At 38.7% G+C, this 19,093-nt stretch overlaps 1 protein-coding gene across 9 annotated transcripts in view; it reads right to left on the reverse strand.

The window, feature by feature from the left end:
* The window catches only part of LOC122564503 (serine/threonine-protein kinase PRP4 homolog), a 49,806-nt gene that overhangs the window by 24,282 nt on the left and 6,431 nt on the right, over positions 1-19,093 (reverse strand). For all 9 annotated transcript variants that reach the window (XR_015752813.1, XR_015752820.1, XR_015752815.1 and 6 more), the window contains exons 2-6: positions 12,910-14,136; positions 9,629-9,799; positions 5,773-5,934; positions 4,020-4,101; positions 2,282-2,492 (exon numbers count right to left, since the gene is read on the reverse strand). Coding sequence is in view for 1 of the 9 variants with exons in the window: in XM_043719480.2 (XP_043575415.2) it covers positions 2,282-2,492; positions 4,020-4,101; positions 5,773-5,934; positions 9,629-9,799; positions 12,910-14,136 (1,853 nt within the window). In the remaining 8 variants the exon portion in view is untranslated. The remainder of the gene's footprint in view (positions 1-2,281; positions 2,493-4,019; positions 4,102-5,772; positions 5,935-9,628; positions 9,800-12,909; positions 14,137-19,093) is intronic.

Consider the following 19,093-nt stretch of genomic DNA (forward strand, 5'->3'; position numbering starts at 1 on the left):
CCAACACACAATTCACATCACATTTCTTGCTGCTGGATACAGTAAACATATTGCACTGATTGCAATTGGACACACTTACATTATCACTGCTTTAAGTTATGTACTCAAATAAAAAATGGTGCATTATGACTTTTATTTAAAACCCTTTTAATGTGCTTCCTTGAATATTGGGTAGGAATGTTTAATTCTGTGATGAATGTTTGATCAAAAATAACAGCAGTGGCTTGAACAGGGAGGGATGAGTTTATTATTAATTTTGAGGGTAGACCTTTCCTATGATGACTCCTAAAAATACCCAGCACAGATTTCACCCAGCTACTTGGTGTCAACAGCAACTCCATTATTCTTTGACACATATCAGACAGAACACTGTACATTACCAGTTGAAATGGGGAGATCATTAGATATCCACAATGGCCCTTACTTGAGGGCATCCATGATTGACTATTGACTGGATGGTGATGCCTCACCATTTGTTTGCATCTGGTAAAATTCTTGGCAATGGTTAACTTTACACTTGGTAAAGTTACCTTGGTGAATAGTTTGTGCTAGGCTTTACATGAAGCCACATGCAGCAAGTGGGAATAAGGCCTCAGGCTGCTTTCTCAATTTCTTTCTCAGATTAATTAGGAGCTCTCTCTTTGGTGGACACTTCTTGAATAAGTTACAAAATGGAAACTTCATCTCTGCGGTAATGGCATAGTCTTAAACGACTAAGAGTTCTAGGGTCTAGAATGAATCGGGTGATACAGGAAACAATATTTACAAATCTGTTTCAGAGCACTAACTAGGCCAGAGGTAAAATCTGGAATGCAAGCTGAACCTTATCATGGAAATTAAACTGATTCGACTCAGATGTTAGCAAGAGCAAAGAAAAAGCCGCATGCAGGGCCAATGCACTTGGCAGAAATGCCTCATGTAAGGGCTTCGAACCAGGTTCACATTCTTCTTATACCATTCTTATCACCCGCTCAAGGACAGGGGTAGGGAACAGTCGAGTCCTTGTTTTTTCCATTCCCTTGCTGTGGACATAACCGTCTTTATGTTTTCCTTAGCTCAAATTTGAAATCGACTGCTCACAAGGCCAGTTTGAATGTTTACAATGTTCCGCAGAGACAAGCTGTCCCTCGACTGCAGACTTCAGCAAAGTTGCAATGTGTCAGAAAAGTTTTGAATTTAGTAAAGCATTCTCTTTCAGATTTCAGAATGAATGGATTTCAGAATAAATGTTAATTTTCCATTACAACCTCTAAATGCTGAAGGAATTATGAAAGCCCCTATAAGGCTTCAAAGTTTCATTTACTGACATATCTTTAGTGAAATGATCCTGTAACAATCCCATCTACATGATCCCCTGATGGACTGAGGAAGATTTCCTGCCCATCAGCAGTTTCTGATTTCTGCATAAGAATGATCCAAATATGGATGACAGTTTAGCAGCCAAGAGATGGCTTTTCAGAGAAAATAGGTTTCTTGCGTCTACTCAGATGAGAACTTAATTTCACTGTAAAATCATAATTAAAGAAGAAAGATGCCATGGGAATCAGTAACTTTAAAGGTATGCTGCACATGAAGGATATTTTAAATCTGGAAACCAGAATCAAGTAGCTCGACACTCAGTCAATCCAACTAACTTCTTATCCCTTAGCAGACTACAAAGTAAATATCTCAAAAAATTATCAAAAAACCCAACAGAGCAACAAATTAAAATCAAATAATCCAGACTTTTTTTTAAAACTCAGGAAGATAACAGGAGAGGATATAGAACAGTTCACATTAAAGTAACTGAAAGTTTTTTTGGTCCCAGATTCCATTCTCAGTCAGGACTGAGCTGCTGCTCTCAGAGAAGACAGGAAATTAGGAATGCTGGTTTTAGCACCCCTAGTTTGGGTGCCAGAAAATGGGGTTCCAGTCATAAGCAACTACCAATTAGTGTTGAAGACAGTACTGGGCTTGGTTGGATACTCGCACAGCAAAAACCTATATGAAGCGCAAACTTGAAGTACTATGATTTTGGGAGAAAAGGGACTTGGCCACCACAGAACTGTAGCGCTGCATGGAGCTGATATTGTTAGAGTGCAAAAGGGAACAACTGAGCTAAACGAGAGGGGTAACTAAATAATTCACGTATGGCAACTTTGTTTGACTCATTGTCAAAAATTGAGTGGACGCTGCAAACTTGAAGTGAAGCCAGGAAGAAGTTAAAGGAGGAATAACGTTCAGGCTGCAAAACATTAAATAATACTGCAAATCCAATCCCAATCTCATTTCAGAATCCCACCTTCTTTCTGCTCAAGTGCCATGAGGTTGCGTTTGGCATTCACAGAAGCCTCAAAAGTATCAACATTCTCCCTTTCATACTCCTTGACATCAGCTGCAGCTCGCTCAAAAATGTCATCAGGAGAAGGAGAGCGACTTCTAGTGCTGCTCTGAGGACTGTTTGGTTCAGACAATCCAGACATGTTGCTGTCTTCATTTGGGTTTCGATATTTCTGCAAAAGAGAAATGAATTGCAACTTAATCCCTTAACATTTACAAACATTACCTCATATCCTTGGTTCTTATTCTTTATGTTTCTGCCTTAAAAGCAAGACCACCTTCAAAACGTGAACATGTAGGTGAAAAGAACTGCTTGAAATCTCAAACCTAACGTACGTACAGTTTGTAGATTGAAATCATAATTAGATTCATATAAACAAATTTGTTTCATGGTGACAAGCTGTAAAGTGTTTAGATTCAGTTCAAGATGAATAGAAATCCAGAGAGGTTTGGAGGAGTGGGATGAGTGGCATCCTCAGAGTCAGAGAGATGCACAGCATGGAAACAGACCCTTCAGTCCAACCCATCCATGCCAATCAGATATCCAAAATTAATCTTGTCCCATTTGCCAGCACTTGGCCTATATCCCTCTAAACCCTTCCTATTCATATACCTATCCAGATGCCTTTTAAATGCTGTTATTGTACCAGCCTCCACCACTTCCTCTGGCAGCTCATTCCATACCTGCACCCGTGTGAAAAAGTTATCCCTTAGGTCCCTTTTAAACCTATGCCCTCTAGCTTTGGACACCCCGACCCTAGGGAAAAGACCTTGTCTATTTACTCTATCCATGACCCTTAATTTTATAAACCTCTATCAGGTCACCCCTCAGACTCTCAGTCCAGAGGAAAACAGTCCCAGCCTACTCAGCTTCTGCCGGAGTTCAAACCCTCCAACCCTGGCAATATCCTTGTAAATATTTTCTGAACCCTTTCGTGTTTCACCACATCCTTCCGATAGGAAGGAGACCAGAACTGCACGCAACATTCCAAAAGTATAAGTAGCTTAAACAATGCCCTGTATAGCCAAAATAACACAATGTAGTACCATGTGCAGCTCTGGTCTCCATATGCAGAAGGAGGATATTAAAGCACAGGAAAAAGAAAAAAAAAATCAAAATTGAGATTAGAATTTAGAAGGTGCAACGATTACAAAAAATGAAGTTGGGAATCAGTTCATGAAATCTGGCAAAACTCAAATTATGAAAGGATTTGAAAGGGTACCTGTGGAGAAGCTGCTTCTGTTTATGGGGTTATAAAATAGCCACTAACATATCAAATTAAAAAATTAGTGAAAAGAACGTAGAACTCACGAAGTAAATTAAGCAGATATATAAAGTCATAATACATACACATGGAAGATGTGATTGGAGGAAAGAGGTCATGATGGGAGGAAGTAGTCATAGTGAGGGAGGATGACCCCACTCCCAAATTAGACCACTGACATTTTCACAAATATTCATCTCACACCAATCAAGGAAGGATTTAACAAAACAAGATACAACTATAAGGTGCGCCATCTTCTAGTTTCTAAAATTTAGAAATTAACAAAATGCCTGAGCCAAGAGAAGCTGCTTGCAGCAACATCAGATGTTACAAAACTGCTTTTGTAAAATATTTTACTGACTAGTTCTAACCAGTATGAACAGATCATAGATTCTGTTTTGATTTAAAGTTAGAAACTAAAGCTTGATACCATACCTGAACAATTGCCAATCTTTGTTCACGCCTTTGTTGGATAACAGCTTCTTCATCTTCCTCCTCTACATCAAAATCCTCAAGACTAAATGCATAAAAAAGTTACATAGCATTAAATGAAGCTAACTACAAGTTTAAAACATTACTTGCAACTCTCCATTTGATTTATTATCCAATATTCATTGACTCCAGTTTTGGACAGCAATATTCTTCGAAATCAGAATGAAAGAGGGCTTAAAGGGGGAACTTAGAGATGGTTCTGTTTTAAAAGTTTATTAATGTTATTAACTTGCCACACACTCTACACAATTAACTACATTTCCCAATTCAGCAACAGCTATTAAGTTTGAAACTGCACTTCGGATTTAGAGACCAAATATTTTGTGGAAATGATAAACACTTGCCCTTTTGAAACACCACTTCAACATTTTCCAGTCCGAGTGGTGACTTTTGATATCTACCCAGTTTTATACTGTAGTCAGCTTGCTACTTAGTTTGCTCCCTATCCTTTGATTCCACTTTGCAACCTTAGTGTTGAATCTATTAGATGCTTCCATATCAAACACCTTTTAAAAATTCAAATATATTAAAACTACTACTCTAGTCTGCTCTTATTTCTTCAAGAAACTCAATAAGGTTGTTAAAACATTATATTTTTTGAAATCCATGCTGACCACTCTTTACATATAAATGTATTATGATCCCAATTGATGTCAATACTGAGCAAGAAAGATTTTAATGAAACCTGGCTTGATAGATTACAAATTAAATTTTTGCAGTTGGTTATCATGGTGTTTAATCACTGCACATATTATGTGAGGCTACCAATGTTCGTTTACACAAAAGCAGTTTATCCCACTAAACAAAGAAAAGCAAAGCTATATTTATGGCAGCTTAGAAAGATTTTACAATAAATGGAAAACATGAGTTTCAACCTGTTTGCCAGGAATATCTTTTTACAGACAGAGATATAGTTGTACAGCACGAAAATAAACCCTTTGGTCCAACCCACCCACGCTAACCAAGTATTAATCTAGCCCCATTTGCCACCATTTGGCCCATATCGCTCAAAGCCCTTCCTATTCACATACCCATCTAAATGACTTTTAAGCATTGTAATTGGACCAGCCTCCATCAATTCCTCTGGCAGTTCATTCCATAAAGCCTCTGCGTGAAAAATTGCTCCTCAGGTCCATTTTAAATCTTTTCCCTCTTACCTTAAACCTATGCCCTCTAGTTTTGGACTCCCCACCCTGGGGAAAAAAAAACCCTGTTTATTCACCCTATCCATGCCCTTCATGACTTAAGTGTTTATGGTTACCCCTTAGCCTCCAACGCTCCAGGGAAGAAAGCCCCAGCCTATTCGGTTTCTCTCTATAGTTCAAACCCTCCAACCCTGGTAAATCTTTTCTGAACCCTTTCAAGTTTCACAACATCTTCCCTATAGCAGCGACACCAGAATTAAACTCAGTGTTACTAAAGTGGCCTAACCAATGTCCTGTACAGCCACAGCATGACCTTGTACTCAAGACCTCAGAAATAAACACTCCTCTCAACTCATTAATTTCTGTCTGGACTAATTCTATTTCTCCTTTTGGGACTGCTGAGGCAGTTTTGGTTTTACAGTTCTGCTATAAGGTCACCCCTCAGCCTCTGACCCTCCAGGGAAAACAGCCCCAGCCTATTCAGTCTCTCTTTGTAGCTCAAATCCTCCAACCCTGGCAACATCCTTGTAACCTTAAATAAAGAATCTTACTTTTCATCAGAAGATTCTTGTTCAACTTTCATTCCTTCAGAAAGGCTTCCTTTAAATTTGTCTTCTTTGTCTCTGCTCCCACTTCTACGCCTGCGTCGACCTCGTGACCTTGATCGTCTTCTGCGAGACCTGCTTCTTCGATTCCAGTCTCTCTCCAGAGACCTGTCAGACAAAAAGGTTGGTATGCTAACTTTACCAGAGTCTCAAGATGTAACGTGAAATTCCAGAAGCCACATGTAAATGCAATCATAACATTAAAGTCAAGAAATGCTAAAATGCACAAATTGTCCATTTAAAAAGCATCACAAAGTAAAATCCCAAGGAAGTAGTACAAATATTGTTCCTCCTGATTTTTTGAGCATGGCAGATTTACTTTTCATCAACTGCCTGATCTCCCACTGAATTAAACTTTACCTTTCCACTTGCTCTCAAGTGTATCCACATGCTCCACCACCAATGATCAGTATCAGCAATGTGTACCATAGTAATTCAAAGACCCTTCGTACTTTCCTTCTAGAAGGACGACAGTAAACACACAAGAACACCCCCACCTCTTTGCTCCCCTCCAAACCACTCACTGTCCTGATGTGGTAATAGATTTTTCACTCTTTCATGGTCACTGGTAAACATCCAGGAATTCTCTCACTGATGGCATTGTGGATGTACCAACAGCACACAGACTACAGCAACTCAAGGAGGTAGCTCACCATCACAACTAGCAACAGGCAATAAATGCTTTCAGCCAGCAATGCCCACTCCCACAAGTGAATAAACAAAATTAAAAATATCTTTTGCACTGCTAGGTTTGGTTCGAACAAGGATCTCCACGCCAAATGCAAAAGTATTCTTTTGATGGAAGTAATAAAACTATTGGTAGAGGAAAGAAAATTACTTTTTAAAAATAGCTTTACACCTCTCAGTTCCCTTAACGACCCAAGTTCTTGCCCAGACATAGAGCCAATAAACTTCCTGACTGCATTGCAAAGAATAAGTGGACATCATGTATGTATTTGCAAAAAGCATTTGACAAGGTGTCACATGATAACCTCAGTAAAACTGAAGTACAGGACATTTTGCAAATAAGTATGAAGTTAGTTAAAGAGATAGGAATATAAGAGACAGAAAACAGTAGCGGCTCTTTTTCCAAACTGGAGGACTGAACTATGGTGTCCCAAGAGATCAACTCACCCACAATCGATGCCTGCACACAAAAGGTATCTCACACACACACACACAGAAACATTGTACTGAGAAGAGAACCACAAATAATTAAGGAGGCATGCAGGTCAATAAACCAGACGGACGAAGGATTTAAACTAAAACTGTGAATTGCGAAGTACAAGGAAGGGTAAACAATAAGAACTATGAGAAGTATGATTTAAAGGTACGGTAACTGCTCTTCCCAAGATCACAACTAACTAGAGTTGTTAACACAGCCCAGTTATAGTCATGGAGATATAGACCCTACGATCCAACTAGTCCACGCCAACCAGATATCCTAAATTATTCTAGCCCAATTTTGCCAGCATTTGGCCATCCTACACAAATCAGCCTTCCATCCATCGATTCTATCTGTACTTCCCACTGCCACAGGAAAGCAACCAACATAATCAAGGACCTCTGATCATGCTCTCTTCCACCCTCTTCCATCAGACAGAAGACATAAAAGTTTAAATAAACATCCAAATAGATTCAATAACAGCTTCTTCCCCGTTACCAAGGTTTTTGAATGGACCTCTCAATGATAACTCCGATCTCTCTCTCTCTTTGCACGTTCTCTGTATCAGAGTATTCTGCACTGTGTTATGCTATCCTAATGTGTTTTTGTATGGTATGATATGCCTGGATGTAGCACGCAAAACACTTTGCACAGTACCTCTGTACATGTGATAACAATAAATCAATTATGGTTCACATGTACCCCTCATTAAATGCAAGACAGCAAATATTTTTAAGAGAAGCAGTCTGTTAATAAACTTTAGAATCCAGAGTAAAAATAGTACAACTCCAGACACAATGCTAAACCAATACAATCTGTGGTTGGAACACAACGGGCTCATTTTCAGTTTAGGTGTCCTACTCTGGGAAAGCCTTGAAGTTAAATGACAGAAAATGTTAGTTAGAACAGACTAGAAACTAAAGTTGAGGCTGTCAGGTGAAGTGTTATGAAGAGCTTGGGTTAATTAAAAAGTACATAATCATTTCCACTGAGACTAAATTTTAAGCAGAGAATAGACCCATCACCAAAATAACAAAAAAAAGTTGTGTTTTGTATAGAAGAATATACAGATCGTTATCAATGTATCTTGTAAGCAGCAAACCAGAAGGTACCACGTGCCACACTCTTTACAATACAACACATGAATGACTGAGCACAAAGTTAAAAGGAACTGAGCATTCAGATATGCAAACCATGAACAACAGTAAACTTTAGAGCAGTCATTGGCTGTTAGGACATGGAATGCCTAATGAGATACAGTATGAGAAGCAGCAATAAAAAGAAATTAGACTTCTATTTAAGAAAGAGAATTTAGTCTAGCACAAACTGGAAAAGACTTCCAGTGAACTGGTAACAATACCTCCATGAATAAAATTCACGGATATCACTTTAGCAATTACACCAATTCAAGAATCCATATCCAAAGGATAGAAGGCAACAGGATTAGGAGGGGTTGGAGAATTTATAACATTGTGGTTTATGCAGAAAACTGTTCTTCCCCATTTCCATTGTGCTGAAAGGATAGATGTTCAAATAAATTAACAAATTTGCATGCTGGGAAATATTTTAACCAATTAACCTCAGGAAAGATAAAAAAAAATCAAATTCTGTCCACAATTTTAACAATGCAAAATGGAAACATCATCCCTAGAAACAACTGTAAACAAAAAGAAACTTAAACTGAAACGTCTAGGATATTATTCACCACGCATTGTACTCAAATTTTAGGACATTTCTCAAACAAATTTAGTTTGCACCTGATTCAAAATATTGTTTTTCATGTCAAGTTTAAACAAAATTAATGAATCTGGTAAAAATAGGAAAACTGAACCACCGCTTCAAATGTACCCAAGAAGAGAAGAGCCTGAACAGAAATATTTCATTACTTGCCTCCAAACCCTTCCTATTCATATACCCATTCCCCTCTCACCCTAAACCAATACCCTCTAGTTCTGGACTCCCCAACCCCAGGAAAAAGACTGTCTATTTATCCTATCCATGCCCCTCATAATTTTGTAAACCTCTATAAGGTGACCCCTCAGCCTCTGGCGCTCCAGGGAAAACAGCCCCAGCCTGTTCAGCCTCTCCCTGTAGCTCAACCCTGGCAACATCCTTGTAAATCTTTTCTGAACCCTTTCAAGTTTCACAACATCTTTTCGATAGGAAGGAGACCAGAATTGCACGCAATATTCCAACAGTGGCCTAACCAATGTCCTGTACAGCCGCAACATGACCTCCTAACTCCTGTACTCAATACTCTGACCAATAAAGGAAAGCATACCAAATGCCTTCTTCACTATCCTATCTACCTGCGACTCCACTTTCAAGGAGCTATGAACCTGCAGTCCAAGGTCTCTCCATTCAGCAACACTCTCTCGGACCTTAGCATTAAGCATAAGTTCTTCAGATCAAGCTTTTATTCTACAGATCAAAGAAGAAATCTTATAATACAATTATCAGATGAAGCATATCAGTCATTTCAATGTTGATTATTAAAATTCATGTCGAAATATTGATATGACAGAAAAACTAGTTCAAACCCAAATTATTCATATATTCCTGAATCTTACAATCCCAAACTACAATTTGTCCCCAATTACTAAAAATGTTTATATTTCCAGAAAGATATTTAATTACCTCCTCCTCGATCGACTTCGTCTCCTTGGAGATCGACTTCGTCTGAGGAGTGAACGAGATCTCCTCCGGATAGGAGATCTGCTGGCCCTTCTCCTTGCAGGAGACCGGCGAGAGGAGCTTATGTCCCTGGATCGCTCTAGCCTATTTGCTGGCTCATCTCGCGACCTTGTTCTAAAGTTGAGAAAACACAATACTTTAACAAATGCAGGGGAAAAGAAATGTTAAAATACAAACACGAATATTCTTTGTGGGTTGGCTCCATAGACACTAATTGTTCATTATTGCAAGAATATAAGAAACCCTCACAAGAGGCCACTTGCAAGCAATGTGAATGCTTCATCAAATTATGGTAGTGCACTCTAGCTCGAACACACATTAACACAGGAATCATATTAAAGCACCAATTGAATTTTTTCAAAACTAGGCCCAGAAAATAGAATTTATACTTCCAGTTAAAAATGCTTTGTTTCAAACCTCTTGAATTCCTGCAAGTGCAGGATAACATACTTTCTCTACCACCAGAAGGCCATGGACTGATACTGAGTCACATTATTTTGAAAGGGAAGGTTTTCAGAATTAAAATGAGTCAGTCAGAAATGGTATACTGTTGAACAAAACAAAATCAAAACATGAATATAATCTAATTCCCTGTATGCTTTCGCCAAGTTTCTTTATGCTACTTATGAAACTTCAGCAATCTGTTGCACCATATCACTTAGATCTTTTCATTCAAGCTCTTTCAGTATTGTTCCCTGCAAGTGATGTGCAATCAGTAATGGGGCCTAGCAACATGTACAATACAACACCTTCTCAGTGGTTAGCACTGCTGCCTCACAGCGCCGGAGACCCGGGTTCATTTCCCGCCTCAGGCGACTGACTGTGTGGAGTTTGCACATTCTCCCAGTGTCTGCGTCGGTTTCCTCCGGTTGCTCCGGTTTCCTCCCACAGTCCAAAGACGTGCAGGTCAGGTGAACTGGCCATGCTAAATTGCCCGTGTTAGGTAAGGGGTAAATGTAGGGGTATGGGTGGGTGGCGCTTCGGCGGGTCAGTGTGGACTTGTTGGGCCGAAGGGTCTGTTTCCACACTGTAATGTAATCTAATCTAATCAAATTAAACAATTAACACTATGCAGCCTAATTTCTAATACCTTTCAATATCTGCATGAAAGTAAATAAATATTATACTTTGATATCCTGACAGGTGCCCCGTCCCTGGGTTGAAGTTAATTAAACTGGCTTAGGGAAGGATGATCCCTACTCTAAAATGCTAACAGAATATGGTCACATGGAAGCTTATTTTCTGATCTGTTGTTGCGTCACTAGCCATTAGAATTTAAAATGTCATGGCCTCACCTCTGCCAACAGAGGCCTCTGCAAAGCAAGAGGACTTGTGTAAACACTTGCAGGTACATTAACACATGTCAAATTAAGAAGAAAGAGTAGACATATCCTTTTCTGCATTAACATACTAATTCAGTGCAAGTCAAAGGACACCACAAACATAGTACAGGTTGCCAAACAGCATCTGAAGTACTACCCTCTATTTTGGTCTCCTTTGGTTAGCTTGTCCATGAAAAAGATTCTGAGGAGTCACAGAAACAATTGGTAGACTAAAGAACTTTAACTACCCAAGGCAGACTCAAAATCTATAGTAATTTCCAGCAGCATAGTTGGAAGCAATCTGATCAAAAACTACAAACAATGTTGGGGTGGATATTTGCCGACTGAGAAGGATTATTTCAGTTTCACAGATCGAGGATGATAACGCATATAAATTTAGTCTAAGGAAGAACAGGAATGAACTCAATGTAAGCTAGTTTTCCATTTCCTGGAGGATAGTCTGCCTCTGGAATTCACTGTCAGCTAGAGCACAGGCATGGCATTTCTGCATACCCTGAAGGGCTGAGCCACTTAAAAATGGCAGTGATTACATGATATGGAAGATAAGTCTTTTATTAAATACAGGTAACTACCATAGGTCAATGTGACCTACCAGAGTAGCTTTGATCACTTGAGTTTGGAGAGCAATTTTCCGGAAAAATATTTTCCTTAATACTTTTTTAACGATCTTCAGAAACTTTTGTCTGAGGAGTGAGGGCAGGGGAATGAGTGAAGGAAGGAAGCATTTAAGTCTCAATGCTCTGGCCAAACTATGGAGCAGGCTTAAACAGTTGGTCTTTCCCTGCCTGGCAATTTTTTGTCCACAGGCGTTCTCTTCACTAATGGCATCCAATAACCATGTATTGCCGGAGAATTTTGCCCAACTAACTACAAATTAATGCAATTATTTTACAGAACTCAATGCTTTAGCTATAATATTAGCCTGATAGCATTCAGAATTCATCCATTTCATTCCTGACAACATCTATACCTGACAAATTCCAGCTAGATATTATAAGGAAGGGTCACTTGACCAAAACTTTAACTCTGCTTTCTCTCCACCGACTCTGCTAGACCCACTGAGCATTACCATCAATTTCTATTTTGTTTCAAATTCTTTTGACCACAGAATTAATTGCCTAAGCAAGCAGTTTAGTTTATCTGGATGTTTGAAACATTTCAGAGGCACAGAAATGCTGATTGAAGGTACTGATGGGACAATACAAAGATAATGCATAGTTGCTCACAGGTAGGAAAAGACCAACAGTTTAATTAAGCCTGCTCCACAGTTTGATTGCCAAAGCATCAAGACTGAATGCTTCCTTTCTTCACTCACCCTCTGCCCTTACCCCTCAATTAGATGTTTCTGAAGATAAACAAAATATCTAGAGCTAAGGAAAAGACTGTGCATTATTTAATTTAAATACTGTTTCATCAGAATACCATTCTGTTACACGAGGCCTTTTGGAGTAGGTTAAAGGACAATGTATGAGACCTCAGTGCAAGTATCATAGGGACTGTAGATTCCAAGGGTCCTCAAATTTGTGCTACAGTATCATAAGGTGCTAACCAAGCTGAGAAAAACAATTGTGCAATGCTTTGCTCAACAATGGGTTAACAAGGCAATAAAAATAGTAAGGACAAAGTGAGGACTGCAGATGCTGGAGATCAGAGCTTAAAAATGTGTTGCTGGAAAAGCTCAGCAGGTCAGGCAGCATCAAAGGAACAGGAGAATCGATGTTTCGGGCATAAGCCCTTCTTCAGGAATAAAACAGTATGAATAAAAACAGTAACAATAGAAAGAGCTGCAGAGGAAATACATGATGAAAGCTAATATATTTGAAGGTCAAGTAAACCACTCTTGTACAATTGAATGCGTCTCAAAGAAGGGTGCTGCATTACCTTGGAGATAAAGCTCTTGTTCGTTCACTCTCCCTCCGCCTTTGTTCTATCGATCTACTTTTAGCTCTTCTGGGTGGGGACTTATTCCGTGAGGGAGACTGACTCTTTTTAGGTGCACGATCATTAATAATAGGCGATCGGCTATGTTTGGATGACTTTTCTCTATGCTGTTTTGGAGAAAGGCTTTTCCGTTTAGGAGAAAGTGCATGTTTCTTGAGTGGCGATCGATTCTCCTTCCCAGAAGGAACATCCTTGGATGGAGACTTCAGAGATTTCTTTTCCTTTTCCGTTTCAGATTTTCTAGATCTCTTCTCACGGTCTTTGGATTTAGATCTCTGACTTCTCTCTCCCGATTTGCTCCTTTTCACTGGAGGAGATTTTGATTTTTTATTCCGTTCCTTTGTTTTGCTTTCATTTGTTACATTCTTGCGATCCTTCGACTTTGTCCCATCTTCTGCCAGAGTTGATTTTTTACTCTTTTCTTGAGATCGTCTTTTCATGGATGTTGGAGACCTTGGCTTTTCTGCAGGCTTACTGCTTTTGATGGGACTTCTCGAACGCTTTCGCTCGTGTGATTTACTTCTCGTTTTCTCTTTCTCTTTTCTGTGTTCTGAACTCAGCCTATTTTTCTTTTTCTCAGATTTGCTATGTTTAGTCCTGTCTTTTGATCTGCTTTTACTTCGCCTCTTTGAAACAGGCTTAGATTCTACAGGCTCCCGTTTAACTTTGTTGTCTCTAACAGGCAAGATTTCAGAAACGTCCCGATTGGATGCAATTCTTTCACCATTCCGAGTCTTCTCATGGATTTCCCCCTCTTCCTCAGAGTCAGACACATAACCCTGCAGAATTAAACCCATACCAGATTGAACTTTCCCTCCCATTAGTTCACTGTCCAATTCTGCTTTTATCATTGCCCTTTGTTTTTCTAAGTCCTCCAAAAGAGCATAATCATCTAACTTAGGTCTTTTGATTGAGTGATCACCATCCTTCTCAAAGATTTCATTCTCTTTCCTTTTATGCTTTTTATGCTTGTGTTTGTGCTTATGTTTTCGTTCCTTGTCATCTTCCGAAGAATGCTTATGCTTCTTGTGTTTACTCCGATGCTTGTGTTTCTTTTTCTTGTGTTTAATTGATTTGCCTGCAGCAGTATTTGGATCTCTATTTTCATCCGAAACTTCTCCATTCTCTTCGTTCCCACTTTTTTCAGAAGAATCTGCAGCTTCCGGACTGTAAAAAAGAAAATATGTTCAAACTAAGCAATGAGAAAGATGTTTAGCAGGGAAAAAAATTACAACTGGAGCTCACTTGTAAATCTAAATATTCATTGTAATAGTTTGGCAGCAAATTTACATTTTTTGCACAAGAAACCCTCCAAGCAATGACAGTCTAGGGAACACGATCCCATAACCAGCCTGCACACCTTCTTGGCCAATCACTAACAGGTCTCCAGTGGTAACATATCCCTGAACATGCCAATGGGGATTTGCGTAGAGACAAAGAACATCCCATAAGCCACCTTTTGGGAACATATAAAATTCAAGGTTTCTGCAACATTTGCTAAGGGTCTTAATTTCTAGTTTGCAAGTGTATACATCAGGAATTTGCTCAAAAATAATGAATATGCAACTATACTACATTAGCAAATGAACTAGTAACTGAGGATGAACAGAACTTCTAACATTCACATTGAACATCTCGCTGCATTTACAGTAGGGGTTTTGAAGTCAATTCCTCCATTTAGATCAAAAATATGTACAAACTCTGTTTAGAAGCATCCAGAATACCCTACTACCCCAATCCAAAAAAAACACATCGTCTTTATTTTCCTGTGTACTGTACTTGAAATTAAACTGACATTACTTTAGCATGCCTTGTGACACTGCCATTCTGTACATGACTGAACTGAAATAGCAGCATTCTAGAGTAGATTTCTTCTTTAACTCCTCACTCACTCTCAATATTAAAAATGAAATGCAGTATTGAAATTGATTGTGGACTCATTTCTGAATACAGTTAAAATAGAGAATATTACAATAGTAAATTAAAACAGAAAAGAATGAAAATAGAAAACAATCTCAATTAACCTTGCATCCTTTTTTGTACAAAGTTAAATATATAAGATACAGCTGCAGGTTTAGGCCATTTTGCCCATCAAGTATTCTCTGCCATTCGATTGTGACATATCTATAACCGCCATACTGACATGGTATAGCTAAGAAAAATTTCCAACACTTGGACAGGAAAGAATATAATTAGGGTATTTAATGTAATTTCTTGAACTTGGTAAAATGAACAGAAACAGTAACTGTGAAGTTCAACTTAGAAAACAGGATTTGAAAAGCTCGATTTGTTTTGTGCATTGGTGCAATTTTGGACTGAGCTATTCATATTGTTGGCTTGTAATAGAGAAGCCACAAAACCTTGGAACACAAGACAAGTTGTGAAACTTGTAAAATGAAACATTTTAAGATATGGTCCTAACCTTAAGTACACTTCAATTACACTAGTTAATTAGCTTGAGGCATGGATGATCAATATCAACTAATTTTTCCTTTGACATCAGGACAATGGACAACTCCCAAACCTCAAATTAAACATTATTATAAACTGTATACATTATTCTCTAAGTTTTTCCCACATATTCCAGGACTAGCTTATCAACCAAAATAGTTGCAAATTTTATTCTGGAAGTAAAGCTACATTTCAGGGATATATTTTATAAGACCATAGAAACAGGAACAGGAGCAAGCCATTTTGCCTCTTGAGCCTGCTTCACCATTCCATTGGATCATGGCTGATCTGACATTCCTCACATCCACTTTCCTGCCTTTTCCCTATAACCCTTGATTCCCTGACTGATTAAGAATCTATCTCAGTCTTAAATATATGCAAGGTCTCTGCCCCCACAACTCTGTGGTAAGAGAGTTCCAAAGAGATGAAATTCCACCTTATCACAGTCTTAAATTGGCACTCCATAATTCTGAGACGATGCCCTCTGATTCTAGGCTTTGCCATGAGGGGAACATCCTCTCAGCATTTACCCTGTCAAAGTCCTTAAGAATTTGACATGCTTCCATGAGATTGACAACAATCTGCTTTCCAATGTGGAATAGATCAGGGAACAACTGCTTGGAGGGAACAGTGCTATGGATCTTTAACTGTGGGATTACAGTTTTTCATTTCTAAAAAAAAAAGGACTTTAAGAAAAGATTTTCAAGAGTTTCTGACCATGATGCACACTGGAACTATATAAATAGCAAGGTGTTGAATTTGCGCAAAAACAACTGACAGTTGGATAACAACAGTTGCACCACATTTTAGGCACCGTTATAAGAAAGACGATAAAGCCTTTTAAAGTATAGAAAAGATTCATAAGAATGTTCCCAGAAATAAAAGATTATAGTCATAAAATATTTCGGAAAACATTTAGAGATTTGATGACACTAGGCATTGCACCTAGAAAACGAAATCAGTCCCATGAGTATAAAATAAATAAATTCAGAATCAAGTCATTTTAAAACAGATTGTGTTAATAGTGTCATATAGCATGGAAACAGGGCCTTTGGCCCAACTCCTTCATGCTGACCAGGCTTTCTGAACTGAACTAGCGCCATTTGCCTGTGTTTGCCCCATATCCTTCTAAATCTATTCATGTACCTGTACAAAAAGTTTTTTAAATGTTGTAACTGTAATCGCCCCTACCACTTTGGCTGGCAGCTTGTTCTGTATACGCACCACCCAGTGTGTGAAAAAGTCGCTCCTCAGATCCCTTTTAAATATTATGCTCTGACCTTAAACCTATGGCCTTTAGTTTTGGACTCCCTATCATGGGGAAAAGACCAATGGTTTTATAAACCTCCAAAAGGTCAATTCTCAGCTTCCTATGCTCCAGGGAAAATGGTCCAGCAGATCCAGCCTTTCCTTATAACTCAAACCTTCCAATCTCAGTAACATCCATGTATATCTTGTTAATTTTACTTTGGCATTAAGATTTTGCCAGAGTATAAGAATTCAAGTGAAAACCCACAATCCCTCAGCACAACTGATTTTTACTACACCAGTTTCTCATCAGGAAACTAATACAGGCAGTTGCTTTCCCTGGAAAGGTAATCTTGGGTAAAGACTATCATTGATCTTTTTCACATTAGACTGCCTTAAACATGTGAATACTGCTCACTTGTCTTTACAGATACTATGATTGCTCAAATGTCTACAGAAAAATATAAATAATAGTTAACAAGTAACTTTCAGCATGACAAAGCTAACAGAGAAAAGAATGCTTCCATATATCTAGAACAGCTAAGTTGAAGTTTATGCAATTTCTTCATAATGCACTTGTCAGACAAGACTTGGGAATATCGTGTCCTGACCTGGTCCCTTCCAATTTATAAATAAGCTTTGGGAAAATATGAGCTGATTGGAAAGACAGATCATTCCCCATGCAGATCGAATCAGTGAAGACAGATTAGAAAAACTCATGAGAAAGCAGTGAAAAGATGCGTTTGCAAAGAGGAACAACCTCACTGAAAACAATATTAATTTGCATCTAAGGTAACCTTTAAGATGATTTCAAAGTAACTCAAGGAAATAAGCAACAGGATATATTAAATTGTTAAAATAAATTATACCAATCGTACATCTTTCTTAAAAGATGATAAAGCTGCCAAGCAAAGTCCCCGCCCCCCCCCCAAAAAAATGGAGGAAAGATCTAACTGAAACAAAGAGCAGTACGATGGGACTACACTGGTACTTACAAAAGATAAATGGTACTTACCATTAGTTTGTCTTCAGGTTCTTATAAACTGGAAGTAGAGTTCAGATTTTTAAAGAAAATACAGATGTGCATCTGTATACTCATCAATACACTGTGGCTTTACAATAAGTAAAATAAAGAAAGAAAGATATTTAGGCACAGCATTTATGGTCCTTCAGCCCACCAAGTCTGCGCCAACACATGATGCCTTTCTAAACTAAAAGTTTCCTCTTGCCTCCACACAGTCCACATCCTTCTGTTCCTTGCCTATTCATATATCTGTCAAGATGCATCTTAAACATCACTACTGTGTCAGTTAAATCACCACCTCTGGCAACACATACCACTGATTAAAACAAAATTTGATTAGGTGGACTGGCCGTGCTAAATTGCTCTGTAGAGTCCAGGGATGTGCAGGCTTAGTTGGATTAGACATGGTAAATGTGGAAGTTGGGTTTGGCTTGGTGCAAACCCAATAGGCTGAATGGCCTCTACGTACACTGTAGGTATTCTACAATCTCCTTTAAAGTTACCCCCTTTTACATTGAATTTACATCCCCTTGTAATTGACATTTCTATCCATGCCTCTCACTTTATAAAATTATCAGGTTACCAATATCCTTCAACATTCACGTGAAAACAAACCAAGTTTTCCAATCTCTCCTCACAGCTAATACCCCCAAATCAGACAACATCCTGGTAAACTGTTTCTGCACCCTCAGCAAAGCTCCAACATTCTTCTAGTCGTGTGGTAACTGACACTATAAACAATATTTGGCCTAACTAAAACTCTGTGCAGCTGCGACATGACTTCCCAATTTTTACATGTTATGCACACCCCAAGTTATGCTATTCTCCTCCAAGAGCTCTCCTGTGACTTAACAGGATACACAGATTTCTTGCAATTGCATCATCTGTATACATCAGCATTCTGGGATGGATCCAATCAGGTCCTAGGGATTTGTCTTCCTGAACTCTCTTTAAAACACCCAACACTACTACTTCTTATATTGCCCTAAAAATATCAACATATTCCTCCGGAGACTCACCATCCACCATGTTCGCCTCTCCTTTGTGAATACCATGCCAAGTATTTATTAAGAACCTCACATCTAGCCCCATAAATTCACTATGTCCTTGAGAGGACATACCCCTTTCCCTAGCTACACTCTTGCTCCTTATACAAGTACAAAATGCTTTGGGATTTTCCTTAATGTGTTTGCTAAAGTTATTTCATGGCTCCTTTTAACCCTCCTGATTCCTGTTCGAGTTCTTTCCTGCCAACTTTGTATTCTGTGAGGGCTCTGTGTCTTCAGTTTCTGAAATCATACATGCCTCTGAATTTCTCTGGTGCATCTAAGGTTCCCGAATCTTGCCATACCTATCCTTTATTTTCACAGGAACATGCTGGTCCTGAACTCCAATCAAGTG

Source organism: Chiloscyllium plagiosum, unplaced genomic scaffold, assembly GCF_037043375.1.
Source record: "Chiloscyllium plagiosum isolate Xiang-an unplaced genomic scaffold, Cpla_swu_hap1 HiC_scaffold_34, whole genome shotgun sequence".
Classification (NCBI taxonomy): Eukaryota; Metazoa; Chordata; class Chondrichthyes; order Orectolobiformes; family Hemiscylliidae; genus Chiloscyllium; species Chiloscyllium plagiosum.